At 48.1% G+C, this 15,081-nt stretch overlaps 1 protein-coding gene across 9 annotated transcripts in view; it reads left to right on the top strand.

Annotated features, from left to right (window-relative positions):
* The window catches only part of gapvd1 (GTPase activating protein and VPS9 domains 1), a 28,310-nt gene extending 13,892 nt beyond the window's left edge, over positions 1-14,418 (top strand). For 5 of the 9 annotated variants that reach the window (XM_070964338.1, XM_070964339.1, XM_070964340.1 and 2 more), the window contains 17 exons: positions 2,105-2,242; positions 3,421-3,555; positions 4,181-4,300; positions 4,586-4,663; positions 5,424-5,770; positions 5,931-6,018; positions 6,802-6,834; positions 7,437-7,508; positions 7,629-7,757; positions 7,843-7,969; positions 8,103-8,215; positions 9,611-9,770; positions 9,920-10,107; positions 10,399-10,612; positions 11,114-11,186; positions 11,283-11,480; positions 11,729-14,414. In XM_070964338.1, the coding sequence (XP_070820439.1) occupies positions 2,105-2,242; positions 3,421-3,555; positions 4,181-4,300; positions 4,586-4,663; positions 5,424-5,770; positions 5,931-6,018; positions 6,802-6,834; positions 7,437-7,508; positions 7,629-7,757; positions 7,843-7,969; positions 8,103-8,215; positions 9,611-9,770; positions 9,920-10,107; positions 10,399-10,612; positions 11,114-11,186; positions 11,283-11,480; positions 11,729-11,869 (2,354 nt within the window). In that variant the 3' untranslated portion in view covers positions 11,870-14,414. Of the gene's footprint in view, positions 1-2,104; positions 2,243-3,420; positions 3,556-4,180; positions 4,301-4,585; positions 4,664-5,423; positions 5,771-5,930; positions 6,019-6,801; positions 6,835-7,436; positions 7,509-7,628; positions 7,758-7,842; positions 7,970-8,102; positions 8,216-9,610; positions 9,771-9,919; positions 10,108-10,398; positions 10,613-11,113; positions 11,187-11,282; positions 11,481-11,728 lie in introns of all 9 variants that reach the window. The other 4 variants (XM_070964343.1, XM_070964341.1, XM_070964346.1 and 1 more) reach the window with 1 other exon arrangement.
* The last annotated feature ends 663 nt before the right edge of the window (positions 14,419-15,081 follow it).

Raw genomic sequence — 15,081 nt, forward strand, 5'->3', positions numbered from 1 at the left:
TCTACTGAATCTTCGATTTCCAGTTCATACGGACACATTTCACAAAAACAGACTCCATAAGCAAACCAAATTACTGTCTAGTGTCTGAAGTAAACATGCATTCTCACCATGACATTCGGTAATAAATACATGCATAATCATAATGTGCTGGTTTACAATATTAACATCTTCAGTCGATAGTGGAGGCAGGTTCAGCCTCTGCTATGACAGTGAACAGTGGTTGTAAAGATAACCAGTTCATCGTCATCGTGTTGGCAGTGAAATAAAAGACCCTGTAAAATCCAGTTTGAGGGGCCAGTGCGTGCTGACGAAGAAGAAATCTGATTTCGAACTGGCTCCAATAGTAGTTCGGATTTCATTTGTAAAAATCACATTTCATGTGTTTTTTGGCTGTCCAGACTCGATCTGGATACAATCTGGATCTGCCCTGAAATGGATCTGAGCCGCTCGCCTGAACTAGGCCTCTGAGCCTCGGTGTTATTCAGAGCCCATCTTGCCTCCTCTGCCTCAGTCTTTTTCGTCACAGCCTTCCCCCCTGCCCATCTCTATCCTCCTCTCTCTCTCTCTGACATTCACTCAGTCCCTGCAGTCTTATTGACCTTGGTTCCTTCTCATTTGCATCCACCATTTTTCATTCTTCGGAATATGGCGTTGGGGGACTTTTCCATCATTAAGTGAATTTACAGCGATTTCCTTATGTGTTTTCTCCAAGGGATTGGGTTATGAGATGCACATTAAATATCCATTAATACCTCATTATCCCACTGATAAGATTACCATGATAATGAGGCAGAAATTCTAATTGTTTCACTTCTTGTTGTGCCACTCATTTAATCATCCACCTGAAAGACAAGTACTCTGCGCCCCTACCTTGAAGACTGTAAACACGGACAGCAGGATAGAGCTCTCCCACCGTCATTGAGAGCCCTGCCCCCGCCAACATCAGTGCACACTGTTGCCTGGGTGCTGGCATGCATGCGTGCTCATGGCGTGCGTGTGCCATGAAGTGGAAGCGTGACATACCAGGGGGCGCGGCGACCGCAGCTCCACTTTTTGGTCTTGAGCCTTGGCCGCTGACTCCCACTCACACCTGCTAGCTGTTTCCCCCTCCTCCGCATTCTTCCGCCTTGTTAAGCCACGGCTTCCCAAATGGAGATGGAGGGACATTGTGCTGAGGACTTTGTGCTGTGGAGGGGTGGGCGAAGCGGTAATTTGGTCGTGAGTAATGCTAGGCTTAATCAGCGGCTCAAAGTCATGGCCCCGGAGGCCAGGGAAGGGTGAGATATTACCATTAACCTCTGACCTTTGGCACAGTGGTATATGTGCCTGTGGGTCCCAGCATGAAATGCATGTGACCTCCAACTCTCTCTGTGTGTCTGTATACAAAGCTCAGTGTCTCTGAAGCCTCGTCCACACACAGGGTTTGTCTGGTCTTTTCAGGGCGTACGTTCAGACCTGAAGGCATACGGTAAAGGTGATGGAACGGCTTTTAATTAAGATGACTCGTGGATGAAAAGAAAATGAATTATAAATAAAAAAATGTGCCTGTTCCAGCTCTCATGTGACAATATGCTGCTTTTCAGTGTCTTTATGTCATAATAAGTTGAATATCTCTGCGTTTTGACCTGTTTCAAAACTACCAACTTGGATATTTTACTGTGAGCTGAAGGAAGTTGAAATAGGCATTTAAACATTTTTAGACTAAATAATTAATTTCTTAATTGGCAAAAAAAATGGACGCATTTACTGACAGTTAAAGTAATCATTAGTTGCAGCCCAGTACCAAAAATAAAATCAAAATTTGATGAAATGGAGCACTAATATGAACATGCATGTAACTGAAAAGGCCTTTTATCAGAGGCATCATTCCTGTTGTGGCATTCACAAGTTGCTCATATTTAAGGCCTGAATAATTTATTCGAGCTAATTACAGAATATGAATCAACACAGTGCCTTAGCAGCACTTGGTAGAGAGCAAAAAGGTGCCTTCAGGATGACTTTGTGACTTCAGAGGTGACTTTCTGCTGCTCCAACACTTCTCCAGACAAAATGAAAGCTGCTTCCTGCTTTGGAAGGTTAACTCTGTCTGTCTCTGTGCTCTCAGGGGCGGCTGCAGAGAACATGCTCGGCAGCCTGCTGTGTCTTCCTGGCTCGGGTTCAGTGCTGCTGGACCCCTATGGCTCCACCATCTCCGAGACCACGAGCGAGGCCTGGAGCGTGGAGGTGCTTCCCAGCGACTCAGGTAGGGAGCCAGGTTCACCCTGTCGCCGTAGACGGTCGTCGTCTTCGTCTCCTCGGCAGGCTCAGATGTTCATGTTTGTTCGCTGCGGTGGGGGCTGGGACGCCAGGTGTGGCCGCACGGCATTCCACAGGAAAGACGTGCGCGTGCATCTGTCAGCGTATTTGTGTGAACTTGTCTGTCTTTCAGGGCAGATCTGCGTGTGCCAGTAAAAGGCAGCTCTGAGTTTCCTTAGAGGGACCACCAGGTGTGTTTGCACCTGTGGTGGAGCAGTGGGGAGGGAAGCACGAGGACGGCAGCTGTCCTCAGTCAGTCTACGTGGTGTCAGTGTTTTTTATCTGGCTGCGTTGCTCTGAGACGGATGTTTACATCGTACAGTGTTCGGACAACGATGACAGAGCGTCTGTTTACGTCCGTGTGATAGAAACACTCTCTCAGAAATCAAATATTACACTTTCTGTGTCTGCTTTTGCAAACTGAACATTCACCAAACCTTTCATTAATGAGAGATCATGTGCTTAACTCCCCGTTTTGAAAGGCAGTGTTTTGTGAAAATCAGCAGAGTGTTTTATTAACTGTGTTAAGTGTTTCTTTGAAAAGCCTGGGCCTTATGTTAATTGAAGTAGTACACCACTTCAATATGTGCAGCGCACAAATGACATGCATGAGTGTCTTGATTGCTTTTTGTTCCGTTTGCTGCCCCTGTTCTGCTCAGTAATAGCACGATCGGAGGCTTGCTTGGAGTACGGCGCTTGTTTCATGGCTAGGCAGCAGAAAACTACACTCTGAAGAGCACTTCAGCAACACATTATTACTAACGAGCATGCAAATGAGTACTGCTGTTAGTATGGAGCCTCTGGGTTCGACCCAACAGCTCCATTGGGTAGCCAAAGAATTGGCTGCACTACCTTTATGGTTTGGTTTGGCAGTTAGGACATGGTAATGTATGCTTTGTTTGATTTCATGCATATGTGTGCACTTGGTTTCTCAATAATCATAACTGGGGGGGCTTAGAGAGAGAAAGACCATCATCTGGAGCAAACTGCCACACATACAGTGGATTATGAGTTTCTATTAAATGGTGCTTTATCCACACTTCAAATGAGCAATGAACAAATTCTTGTCTCGGAAGGCTTTTTATAAAGACACAGTCTGTTTTTTCCTTTCTCGTCCGTTCGCAGAAGCCCCAGACCTGAAGCAGGAGGAGCGTCTGCAGGAGCTGGAGAGCTGCTCAGGGGTCGGCAGCACCTCAGACGACACCGAGGTCAGAGAGGTCAGCTCGAGACCCAGCACGCCGGGCCTCAGCGTCGTGTCCGGTATGAGTCTGGCCTCCTCTCATCTCCTCCACCTCACAGCTTTTCTCCTTCTCCTCCTATGAGTTGAGAAAGTCATAAATTCACCTGCATTGTTAAATCCTGGTTAATAAACCGCCTGTTTGTCGCTCTCCTTGATTCTGTGTCGAGCGGTCATGGTGCTGGGGGGGTTTTAACCGGTGTAATGGGGTCAGTGTGAATGTTTCTGCGTGACACAGGCTGTTGCTGTTTGTCTTTTCCGTGGGCTCAGGTGGACATGCCACGTTGACATGCATGAAGTAGTATCCCAGATTAAGAAGCCAGCGGTGATGTTCCTGGCTCAGCTCACAGGAAAACGTCCCGCGGGATCCGCTCGATGGATAGTCTGCATCTGATGATCACTCTTATCTGTGTCTTTCCTCTAACCCATGGGAGCTTACGCTACCAATTTAGAGTTCCCAGTGGGTTCCCATCTCAGAGACACCATGCAGTGTAGTCTAAAGAGAAAAATATCCTCTTTTGTTTGAGAGACACTGAACATGCAGGTTCTGCTTTTTGACTGCTGCCAAGCTGAAGTGTTTTCCTGTGTGGAGTTGCTTTCGTCCTGAATGTCTGAAACTGTTTTTGTGTCGTTGGTTTCCGGCTGCAGGTATCAGCGCGACCTCAGAAGACATCCCGAACAAGATCGAGGACCTGCGGTCAGAGTGCAGCTCAGACTTTGGAGGGAAGGACTCTGTGACCAGTCCAGATGGGGAGGAGTCAGGCCACGGTAGGGTAGTGTCACATCCCCGCTACGCTAGCTAAGCAATCATTCCGGTGTCTGTCCGGTCTGAGCAGCATCAGCCACAACCATCAATCCCTGTCACCTCCACAGCTGCCCCCAAGCTGAATTACTGACTAGTTCTAAACTCCTGTCATTGTTACATAAAGTTAAAGTGTAGGCTAAAATAATCTTTGTCATCCTGGTTTGTTTTTTTAAATAACAGCTGTGTGTATTTGCGTATTAATCTCCTAAATGCTCTTAATTGTCTTGTACCCGCTTGTGTTTTTACAGGAGCGCACCATCTGACATCCCCGCCCTCACAGTCTGATTCCTTGCTGGCCATGTTCGATCCCCTCTCCTCTGCTGAAGGTAATTTACTCTCCCAGAATGTTCTGGAGCCAATCAGAGCTAGAAATGAGTGTCATTAAATCCCTACCCTAATGTCATGGGCTCGCAGAACAGCTTGAGCTCCGAAATGAACCAGCAGAGCGCCTGCGCTGCTCGCATAAGCCTCACCCCGATTACCAAACTTATTAGAAGTGAGAGTGAGACGTCATTTCATTCGGCCCTTTGATGTCCCAAATTATTCTTAGCGGACATCGTGTGCGTTTTGTTTGTAGTGCAGGTGGAAAATGTGTGAGAGAGGAATGGTCGCGGCTGTGTCTGTGGCAAGGTGAAGGGATGACAGGTTGAGAGACCTCACCCCAGGCTCTTTGGCACTGTCCCCTCGTCCCACTGTGCTCATGGCACGAGGCTGCCATTGGAAGCCTTTCAGGAGAGAGAGCGTACCCTTGGAACAGGTGGCCTACCTACACCTAGGGCTCATCTCCCACCAACATCTCTCTTTAGCTCTCTTTCCCACTTTTTTTTTCCACTGGTTTTATAATGTTTAGCAACTACTCTTTAGAGATTTTGTGGTACAGAACAATGCTACGTCTTAGTTAACCAGTTTAAGTTTAAGGCTTTAAAAACACAAGTATGTTTGGGGAAAGCAGTATTTGTGAAGCCTGTGCATTGGGCTGGTCAGTAAGTAACTCAAAGGAAGCAGAGTACAATGAAAGCTGCTCATTCGAGGTGTGCAGGGATGTTTAAATGTGCTCTGTTCCATCAACGTCTTTTCCCCCTTCAGGTTCCTCCACCGGAACAATAGTGAGGCCTAAAGTGCACTACGCCAGGCCCGCTCACCCTCCCCCCGATCCTCCCATCCCTGAAGCCAGTGCCCTGGGGCAGGAGACACGCCACTCTCTCTTCACGCCTCACTGCCTGGCCCAGGCCGAGCTGGAGCACACCAAGCAGCGCCACTCCTTCCCTGACAGGCTGGTCCGCAGCCGCAGCTCTGACATCGTGTGCCCAGGCCGCCGGCCCACAAGCGACCCCGGCCTTAACCGGCGGGTGGCAGTCGAAGAGCGCGACCCTGCCGGGGCCTTCGCCTTAGGACCGTCCTCGTCCCCCAGCAAGGACTCCCTGAAAGGAGAGGTACGCAGCAACGGCGAAGTACTACCATAGATGTTTTTTTTCTGTCTCTGCTGAGGAACAGCTGGAAAACACATAAATAATTACATTTCCAGTGAGTTCCAGCTGTTGTGTCTAATAATCTGCTGGTGTCTGACTGTGTCGTGGTAATTTCCTTCCAAAGGCAGAGGACAGGAAAGACAGCGACGACGAGAAGTCTGATCGCAACAGGCCATGGTGGAAGAAACGCTTCGTGTCAGCCATTCCCAAAGGTAAGGAAGCCAGGCGCCCGTCAGCGTGAGCGCGCCCTCTTTCCTACGCTGAAAAACAACCTTTTCTACATTTAAAAGTGATCTGTTTGATTGCTGCGCTCCTTTGTGTTTTGTTGCGGAAAAAAAAGTTCTCCTAATCGCAGCTGACAGGAAATATCACACTTTAAAGAGCAGAGCGAAAAGCAATTTATAACGTGAGAAAGAGAATGATGATGCATGTTGTCCACTCGGCTGCTGATGCTCCAGTTGGAAAATTATGTTTCTTGTTGTTTGAAGTTTCTCCAGAGACGTGTCCAGTCTTTTTTCTCTCACGTCTCACTGGCTGCAGATTTATATAGACTTTTCAAAGCTAATCAGTCATCAGAGGAGCTTTAGCTGTGTAGATTGTATGGCTGTAGCCCTCCCAGCAGTGCTGTCAGCCGGCGGCTAATGGTCATTAGATAGACCTTTCTGTCATCAGCGCTGATAGATGACACATCTCTTGTTGCAGTTCTACTCTGCAACCATCTCTCATACATCTGTCTGGGAAATAATGAGCTGTGCCCACACAGAATGGCTGCTTATTACTCTTTGAGATAATGATGTTTCTTAAGTAAACATTGAATTGATATTCATAAAGTGGAGGAGCAGAGAGCCGTGAAGCTCGAGCCACCAAACCCGCCAAACGTCCGCGGAGCGCGTTGTGTTCGTCCTGTTGCTCTGCATGGTGACGCTCGCTCAGCTGTCCGGCTGAGCGGCAGCCTGTGTGTGAAAGGCCAACCCTGTCTGTTGTGTCCCTCACAGTGCTGTATTGGACGGCTGAGAGTGATGTCCCAGGTAACGCTTCCACGCTGTCGTCATTGAGCTAGCTTTTCTGCTGGAGCCGGCGGCTGCGCCCACGCTGCTTTGTAGATGTCGCCGTAGCGCTGTAGAGCTGTGATGTGACATGGTGCAGCCTCCCCACACCCCTCATCCATGCATCTGTTTTGCCACCCCTGTTTTTGTTTGTGATACAGTTTGTTTCCATTTTGCTGTATGGAGAATACAGAATATCAGTGTAGACACTCGACCCAGTGTGTCCCGTGTGTGTCATCAAATTGTCTCTCCTGTTTGTCCTGTTTGCACCTCTGTGTTAACAGGACAAGCACCATTCTGCGTATTCACATCTATATTGACTGGACTTACAGTGGACCTTTGTGATATTCTGCTATGAACCAGTGGTTAATGCACCATCTCAATATTCTTTTGCTTTTTCCTTAAAGTTTTACACTGGGCTTTTTTTGGTACTGAATGACCATACATCCAGTATTGAGATATTCAGTCTCAATGCAAACCCAAAGATTTAGCACAGTGGCTGTCAGCAGGCGACTCATGATCAGCTTGTCATCCAGTGAGAGTCAGAGTCTTGTCAGTCCACCAATCGTGTCTCTCCTCTGCAGCTCCCATAGCAGCGTTTCGGAAAAGGGACAAGCAGGAGAAAGACGACATTTCCCAGGAGCGTATCCCACAAGGTCTGTCCTGCTTTGGTTTCATCGCACTCCTCGCGCTGCTGAACGCACCCTGAACACCGTGTGACCTCTGTCAAAGTGCCTTTAATTTTAATGCATCTTGTTTGTGGGTGGGTTCATCAGACGACCCGCTGCCCAGACAGAGCTGTCAAGCACAGGCAGCTGAAGACATCCTGGACAAGTACAGGAACATCAAGAGGACCAGCCCGAGTGATGGCGCCACCGGCGGAGCTTCGTACGACGGGACAGGAGGTCAGGAGCAAACACTGCGTGCATGTGGCGACTGCACAGCGCCGTAGATCGATCGTGTAATTGGCCTGTTTTTGCACGTTGACAGATCTTTGTGTTGAGGACAACGTGCACGACTCTCCCAGAGAAGACACTCTGCAGAACATTTCCACAGATGACCTTCCAGACTCAGCCAGCCAGACAGCGCAGCAGCACGACTCCAAGTTCTCATTCAGGTCTGAAATCTGCAGTCCTGCACAAAACCACAAAGCCCAATTCACAACCCGCCAACACTTCCTGGTTCTCATAGCAGACGTTCGCAGCCATCGCTGTTCATTAGAGTTGTTTTTCTCTGTTTGCCTGCTCCAGTGATGCAAAGAAGAAGCTGCGGTTGGCGTTGTGCTCCGCAGACTCGGTGGCTCTGCCCATCATGGCTCCTGCAACCACACGAAACGGGCTGCCCGACCACATGGACTCTGAAGGTAGGCAGAAATCTATCCTGTGATAGTCACTGAAGTATTACAGCTCCTGCATTTCCATTCTTAAACCGGCTGCCATGATAGAATTTTACTTAGAAATTTTGAAATAAATGAAGACTTTATTAAACAAAAATGACTTAATTACAACAAACTCAAGTTAAGTACTTTTCTGACAGGCTTCACAATTTTGTTTTTAATCACACACTTAGTGAAATATTCCCATTTTTCTCATTTCCGTTTTAAGTCAAAAGTAAAAAATAATATCCAGCGTGTCAGAGGGTTGCAGTGTTAAGCTATATATTCTGATAAATAAACAGTCACTGAGCTTCATGTTAGCTTAAGATAAGGCTAAGTTAATGTGTGGCCATACGGCGAGTGGAGACGGGATGAGCAGCAGCAGCTGCTGTTCTGTTGTCGGGAGGCTCCAGAAAAGACAAAACACGTCACAGATCTACTCTGTAGTTTTAAATGAGTTGTTCTGCTTTGAAGAGTAAGTGAAGTGTTGGATGTTTCTTACAGAAAGAGGCGTTTCGTCCCTACAGCTTTTCATTATGTGCAAAAAACAGAAAACATTTGTCTGGAAACATGTTGCTCAGGTTTGGATGTTGCCCTGTGTGTGCCACATGAGCGTCCTTACCTGTCGAAGTGATGATGTACTGCACCGCTCGTCATAACAGACGTTTCTTTACTTTTGTGGCCTGTTCGACAGAACGTTCATCCTCTGTAGCATCAGTGCTACATGCAAAACAAGCTAACACGCAACTAACATGCATACCTGGTGCTAGACAGGTATTAGCGCTTCTGTAGTGACAAATAACCAGTGAGGACATGAGCACAGTTCATCTACAGCATGTTTGGAGGCAGACTGTATTATTTTGAACTCGGTAGCGTCTCTCAGACTTCGGGTATCTTTGTCACAGCTCTCCGTGGGGAGCAGAGTACAAGACCTTAATGTTGGCAAGCCTCCAACCTGCTGAAAGTGTCCTTAAGCAAGACACCAAATCTGTACCACCTTCACCTTCTGACTGGCCTTCCAAGGTTTGGGGCAAGGTTGGAAGAGTGGGGGATGTTAAAAGAGAATTCCCATATGGTGGCAGCGAAGTGTGGCATTATTAAACCAGTGAACGTATTAGAGATACTCGTGTAACCACACAGATGATACTGGTCCAACACAGAGACTCACAGCAGTTCTGCAGGGAGCCTGCTTCACATCCTGAGGCGGGACATTCACAATGAAGTGGCGTCCTCTGAAATGGTCAACAGTAAACCATGACTCCATCTTTGTGGCCATCAGTCACGTTGTCAAGCGGATGCAGCAGCTTGATCAGATCACAGCGACCAGCCGCTCGTCTGAGCCGCGAGCTGTCGTCTGATGCCGTCTCCCTTTCATCCTCTCAGACAATGAGATCGTCTGCTTCCTGAAGGTTCAGCTAGCAGAGGCCATCAACCTCCAGGATAAGAACCAGATGGCCCAGATCCAGGAGACCACGCGCTGCGTCAGCCGCTTCGACGCGCGCACCTGCAGGAAGCTGCTGGCTGCCATCGCTGAGGATTACAGGTAAGTGTGGCGGCCAGGGGAGACGATGCAGGCCCACATAACGGGTGTTTCATTTTGTTATCTTTTCTTTCTTCAGCACACGATGTTTTAGGCAGCCTGCAGTACAGCGGCGATAATAAAAGAGAAATGTTTGTGTGCGTTCCCTCCAGAAAGCGGGCGCCGTACATAGCTTATCTCACCAGATGTCGTCAGGGCCTGCAGACCTCTCAGGCCCATCTGGAGAGGCTCCTCCAGAGGGTGCTGAGAGACAAGGAGGTGGCGAACCGCTACTTCACCACGGTCTGCGTCCGGCTGCTTCTCGAACACATGGAGTCCAGGATGCTCGACTTCATCAAAGGTATCTGTGCATCTTCACCTCCGGGGAAACTCTGCCCTCGCCGAGCACTTCTTTGTCCTACTGTGGCAAATTACACATGACAGTTTATGTCGTAGGTATGATGGCGGTGCTCAGAGATTTGTTCCCTTCTTTATGTTAAACATCAGAAGGTGTTTTAAGTACCTGAAGTCTCCACGCAGCACCTCTTCACAGCTCGACTCTCTTCAGACCTGCCTGTTGTTGCACAGTCGGGGCTGCAGCTCCATCCTGTGCCGCTGTTACATCTGCTGTTTCTCTGCCCCCCCCCCCCAGCGTTCCAGGGCTGCACAGCAGCCGATGACAAGACAGCCGCAGTGGAGGATTTTCTGCGCTACCTGTATGGCGCCATGGCCCGTGATGCCATTTGGCAGTATGCGAGCGAGGACCAGCTGCAGGACGCCCAGATGGCGATCGAGCGCAGCGTTATGAACCGCATCTTCAAACTGGCCTTCTACCCCAACCAGGATGGAGATATTCTCAGAGACCAGTGAGTGGCTGGGACAAGCTGGAACGGTTCCATTTGATTTAAAACCCCTTCAGGATCCAAAGTAACGTCAGTCAGAGAGTAGACTTTGAGGCCGCGCCCAGAGAAACGTGTTTCATTGGGAGTGTTGGTTGATAACGACGTCATGTTTCAGATCCCGTCTTTTTCATTGAGCAGCAGCGTGTGAATATGTGAAGTTCAGAGAGGAAAGCTTTGTCATGTCACACTTTCAGAGTAAAACTGGTCAAACATGGTTCAGATGAAAGTCATGATGTCATATCACCAAATCCTGCATGTGTATACTGTACAGCAAGTACGACGCTAGAGATGATGAATGCTAATTTTAGCTGCTAACAGGCCCGGCAGGCCTTTCCTTCAAACGCTTAGTGAGTCACTGGATGAACTGTACACACTGTAGTGTTTGCGTCTTCAGCAGCTGCACCGCGGGGTTGGACAGAACGTGTCTCTTTGTTGTCTTGAACTGAGCTGTTTTGTCTCACGCAGGCTTTTCCACGAGCACATCCAGCGGCTCTCAAAAGTAGTGACGGCCAATCACAAAGCTCTTCAGGTCCCAGAGGTATGGCATTCATGCAGTCATGCAGGCTTGTCGGCACACGTAGCTCCAGAGAGCGCTCGTCATTGAGTGTTGTTTGTGACCCTCGTCTGGCTGCAGGTGTACCTGAAGGAGGCCCCCTGGCCCTCTGCCCAGTCTGAGATCAGGACCATCAACGCCTACAAGACGCCGCGAGACAAAGTCCAGTGCATACTGCGCATGTGCTCCACCATCATGAACCTCCTCAGCCTGGCCAACGAAGACTCCGTCCCTGGAGCGGACGACTTTGTCCCCGTGCTCGTCTTTGTCCTCATCAGGGTGAGTCTGCCCTTCAGTCTTAAAGCTCAGTCAGTGGTGATCATTTATCAGCTTTTTATGGCTGAAGACTGAGAATGGTGAGAAAATCTTTCCCCTAACGACTGTACAGTAACTGCAAGGCTGCTGTCTGCTAACCCGTGTGGATGCATTTTACATATTTACATATTTATGATTGTAATCTGTACGGCATTGCATGAGCTTCTTTCAGCGGCTAATGTGGGCCCATCCCCACATCTCCTCCCCTCCAGGCAAACCCGCCCTGCCTGCTGTCCACCGTTCAGTACATCAATAATTTCTATGCCAGCCGGCTGAGTGGGGAGGAGTGCTATTGGTGGATGCAGTTCACCGCGGCGCTGGAATTCATTAAGACCATCGACGATCGCAAGTGAAGCAGAACAGCCACCTGTATGGGCAGACTGCGGGGGAAGGAGCCGGGAGACTGGGAGACTTCCCAACCAACTGCTCCCTCTGCACAGCTTAGAAAACCTGGCCCTCAGCCGCCTCTTTATTTGTATAGCTTGTACATAGCCAGAGACGTTGAAAGATTGCAAAATATATATTATTGTACGTTTGTGGACAAATCCAGGTTTTAGCCGTGCTGAAAAAAAGAAAAAAAACGGCCTTGGGGGAAAAATTGGCAATATGTTAACTTTGAACCTGATTTGGATTTTTCCTTTTTGTCTCTTCAATCATGTTTCACTTTGGGGGTCTGTAGTAGGATTGTATATATACACAGTTACCATTACCAATATGACATTAAATCCACCTAAAAGATAATCCTGATGTAAAGGGACCAGACTTCCTTCATGTGATCACTGATCTTTTCCCCTGAGTGAGAGGGAAGGGCTTCCAATGAAGTGACAGTACAGTGTTCATTGACGGCGTTGTAGCCAGGCTTTACAGTGCGCGGCAGTTACTGACGGGATTTAGTGACTCATAAACACTGAGATCAATTCACAGCAACCGTACGACTCGCAAGGTTAGCGCACCAGACAGCAGGGCAGCTTATTTCAGGAACTGTTTACTTCATCTTATTCCCAAAAACCAGTGTGTCAGTGACAATTTGGACGCGAGGGCCCGCATATTTATATGAAATAAAATGTATTTATTTCTGTAATTCTATTTAATGCTTTGTTTATCTGATTTAAGAAGAAAGCGCAGATGCATATCGTGCCCATTCGAGATGTCTGAGGCGTCGTGTGACTGTAACGAACCTGCTGGGAGAGCAGAGTCGGGGGGGCCGGGAGCCGTCTGTGGACGCAGACAGGGTCGACTCAGGCGCAGAGCAGCGGTGGCATTTATGGAGACATTGAAAATAGTGCCTTTGACGTGGGGCGCTCTGTACAGGTAGTTTTTTTTTTTTTTAACCCAGCATAGTTATTAAACCCACACACACACGCACACCAACACACTCCAACGGGCCAACCACGCACCGCCACATCACTCAGTCCCTTTAATGCAAATGTCCAAATGTCCCCCTTGCTTTCTCGGTCCTACCTCAGAGTTGAAGCCTGATATCAGTCTGTACACAGTCACTGTCCCGCATTGGTTGACAACAGAGGACTGGATCCTTTTTGCACTGGTAGAAGTAATAGGAACACACTGAGGGGATGCTGGGAAAGGTGGACGCTGAGCTGCTGTGATGCTCGACGCTTTGTTTCCTGCTCTCACGCCTGCGACGCCACATGTCCACATGGGCGGACTGGTGAACCATTGGATATTAGCTCTCTACCTCCTCATAAGTTCAACAAAGGGACTCGTGTTTATGTGCACTTAAACTTTTTTTTTTCCTCCCAGTTTGGCGTGCTGTGATATCCCAGTGTCATTGTATCTTTCCAGTTATAGTACGAGCATGTCTTTAATTATCCAGAAGTGACTAAAACTCCTCTCCTCTTGAACCCTCTGCTTCATTTTTGCCACCTGTATCATAGTTTGGGATAACCCACGACCTGACAGCACAACACACAGTAGGATAGAAGAGCAAATAATCAACACTATTGACTTGTTACTGACTTGCAGTTTATGCTAAAGTGGTTGGTGTAGTACGTGAGCGTGGTTTTTATCTAGTGAGTGTGCGTGAGACGACGGTGCGATTGCTTGACCCTCTGCCTCCTCTTGCATGAAGTCATTGGATGGTCTGTACGCTCTGTCATGACGAACAGTAGAACAGGATTAGCATCTGCCACAGGCCAGTAATTCAACCTGCAAGAGGACGCAAAGCTTCCCTCTGTGTCCCTGATACTCGCATATCAGAACTCGATTTATTTTGCACAAGCGGATGTTTTCCTGAGCAGATTGACAGGGAGCAGTGCATTCTGGGCAGTCGTTTCACGTGAAGACGCTGTTCGTTACGCACCTGACTGTTACTCCTTCGAGCTGATGAACGTTCACGTTTATGGGCGACATCACAAATGCGTCTTCACATCCGTCTGCAGCAGCACGAGCACGCAGGCGTACGTCTGTGCAGCGTACAGTCAGTGTAATCAGTTTGATGAGAAAACCATGCACTGGAAAATCAAGTTGCAGGTTGCATCTATACTAATTAGGTTTATGTGATGTCACTTTAATTGGAAATACAGACTCTACAGATCTGATGAAATGATTTGGACCTGGCTTATGTTTCAGCTACACGTGACCCCGTGGAGCACTGATCAGCACAGCACAGCATTAAAACGCACACACACACACTCGACCGAAGGTTTAGCTGATCGTACGCAAAGCGCTGGACGGTGGCTGAAGAGGCTGCTCTGCTCCCTGTGCAACTGAGTCGAAAGGCCGAGCAGAGAAAAAAAAAAAAAAGTTTTACATCTAATTTTACATTTAACTGTAAGCTTGCACAATTATGACATGCGGGGAAAGCCGGTTTGTCTTTACTGTGATTAATGCATTATGTAATTCTTTAAAAACAATAAAAGACGCAGAAATTTTTTTTCCTTTATTTTCTTCTTCTGTGGCTCTGGAGACGCGTCCTGCAGGAGGACGATGTCCTACCTGCCTAACACAGTGGTTTCATTATGCCGCGGCGGCGTGGACAGTCGCAGGTACATCTGGCCGACAGTTGGCACAAAAGAAGAGGTGGAGGGGAAATTTATGCGAGGAATATAATTGTTAGTGGGGGCAGTGGAGCAGCATCATCCAATCTAGCAGCCACAAATAGCAACCTCTCAGCAAACATTTCATTACTGCTGACAAGTGTACGGCGGATTGTAATTGGAGATATCCCCTCATCTAAAAGCCTCCTTACTTCACCGATCGCCTCCTCGAACACTCATCTTTTTCCCATCATGAACTTCTTGGTGGGGGGCTTTGTGTCCCCTGATGATATCTCGCAATTGTTAATTTAAATTCAAATTTTGGTGTGTGAAGTTAATTAGTTGCATAAGCCAATGGCTAGATAGGCCAGATTTGGAGATTGGATCTTTTGACTGTGGCACTCAGCTGATCTGAGATAGGAGGCTTGTTTGTGTCGTGCTGCTCCGCATGCTGTATTATCATTGGCTAATACCTTCTTCAGCAGCGCGAGGCTGTGCACACGTCACACGTAATGTTACCTCCGTAGTTTATAGAAGGTGTCGGCTGAGTCCGTTTCACAGGTGATGGC

The sequence above is a fragment of the Chaetodon trifascialis genome, chromosome 6, assembly GCF_039877785.1.
Source record: "Chaetodon trifascialis isolate fChaTrf1 chromosome 6, fChaTrf1.hap1, whole genome shotgun sequence".
NCBI lineage: Eukaryota > Metazoa > Chordata > Actinopteri > Chaetodontiformes > Chaetodontidae > Chaetodon > Chaetodon trifascialis.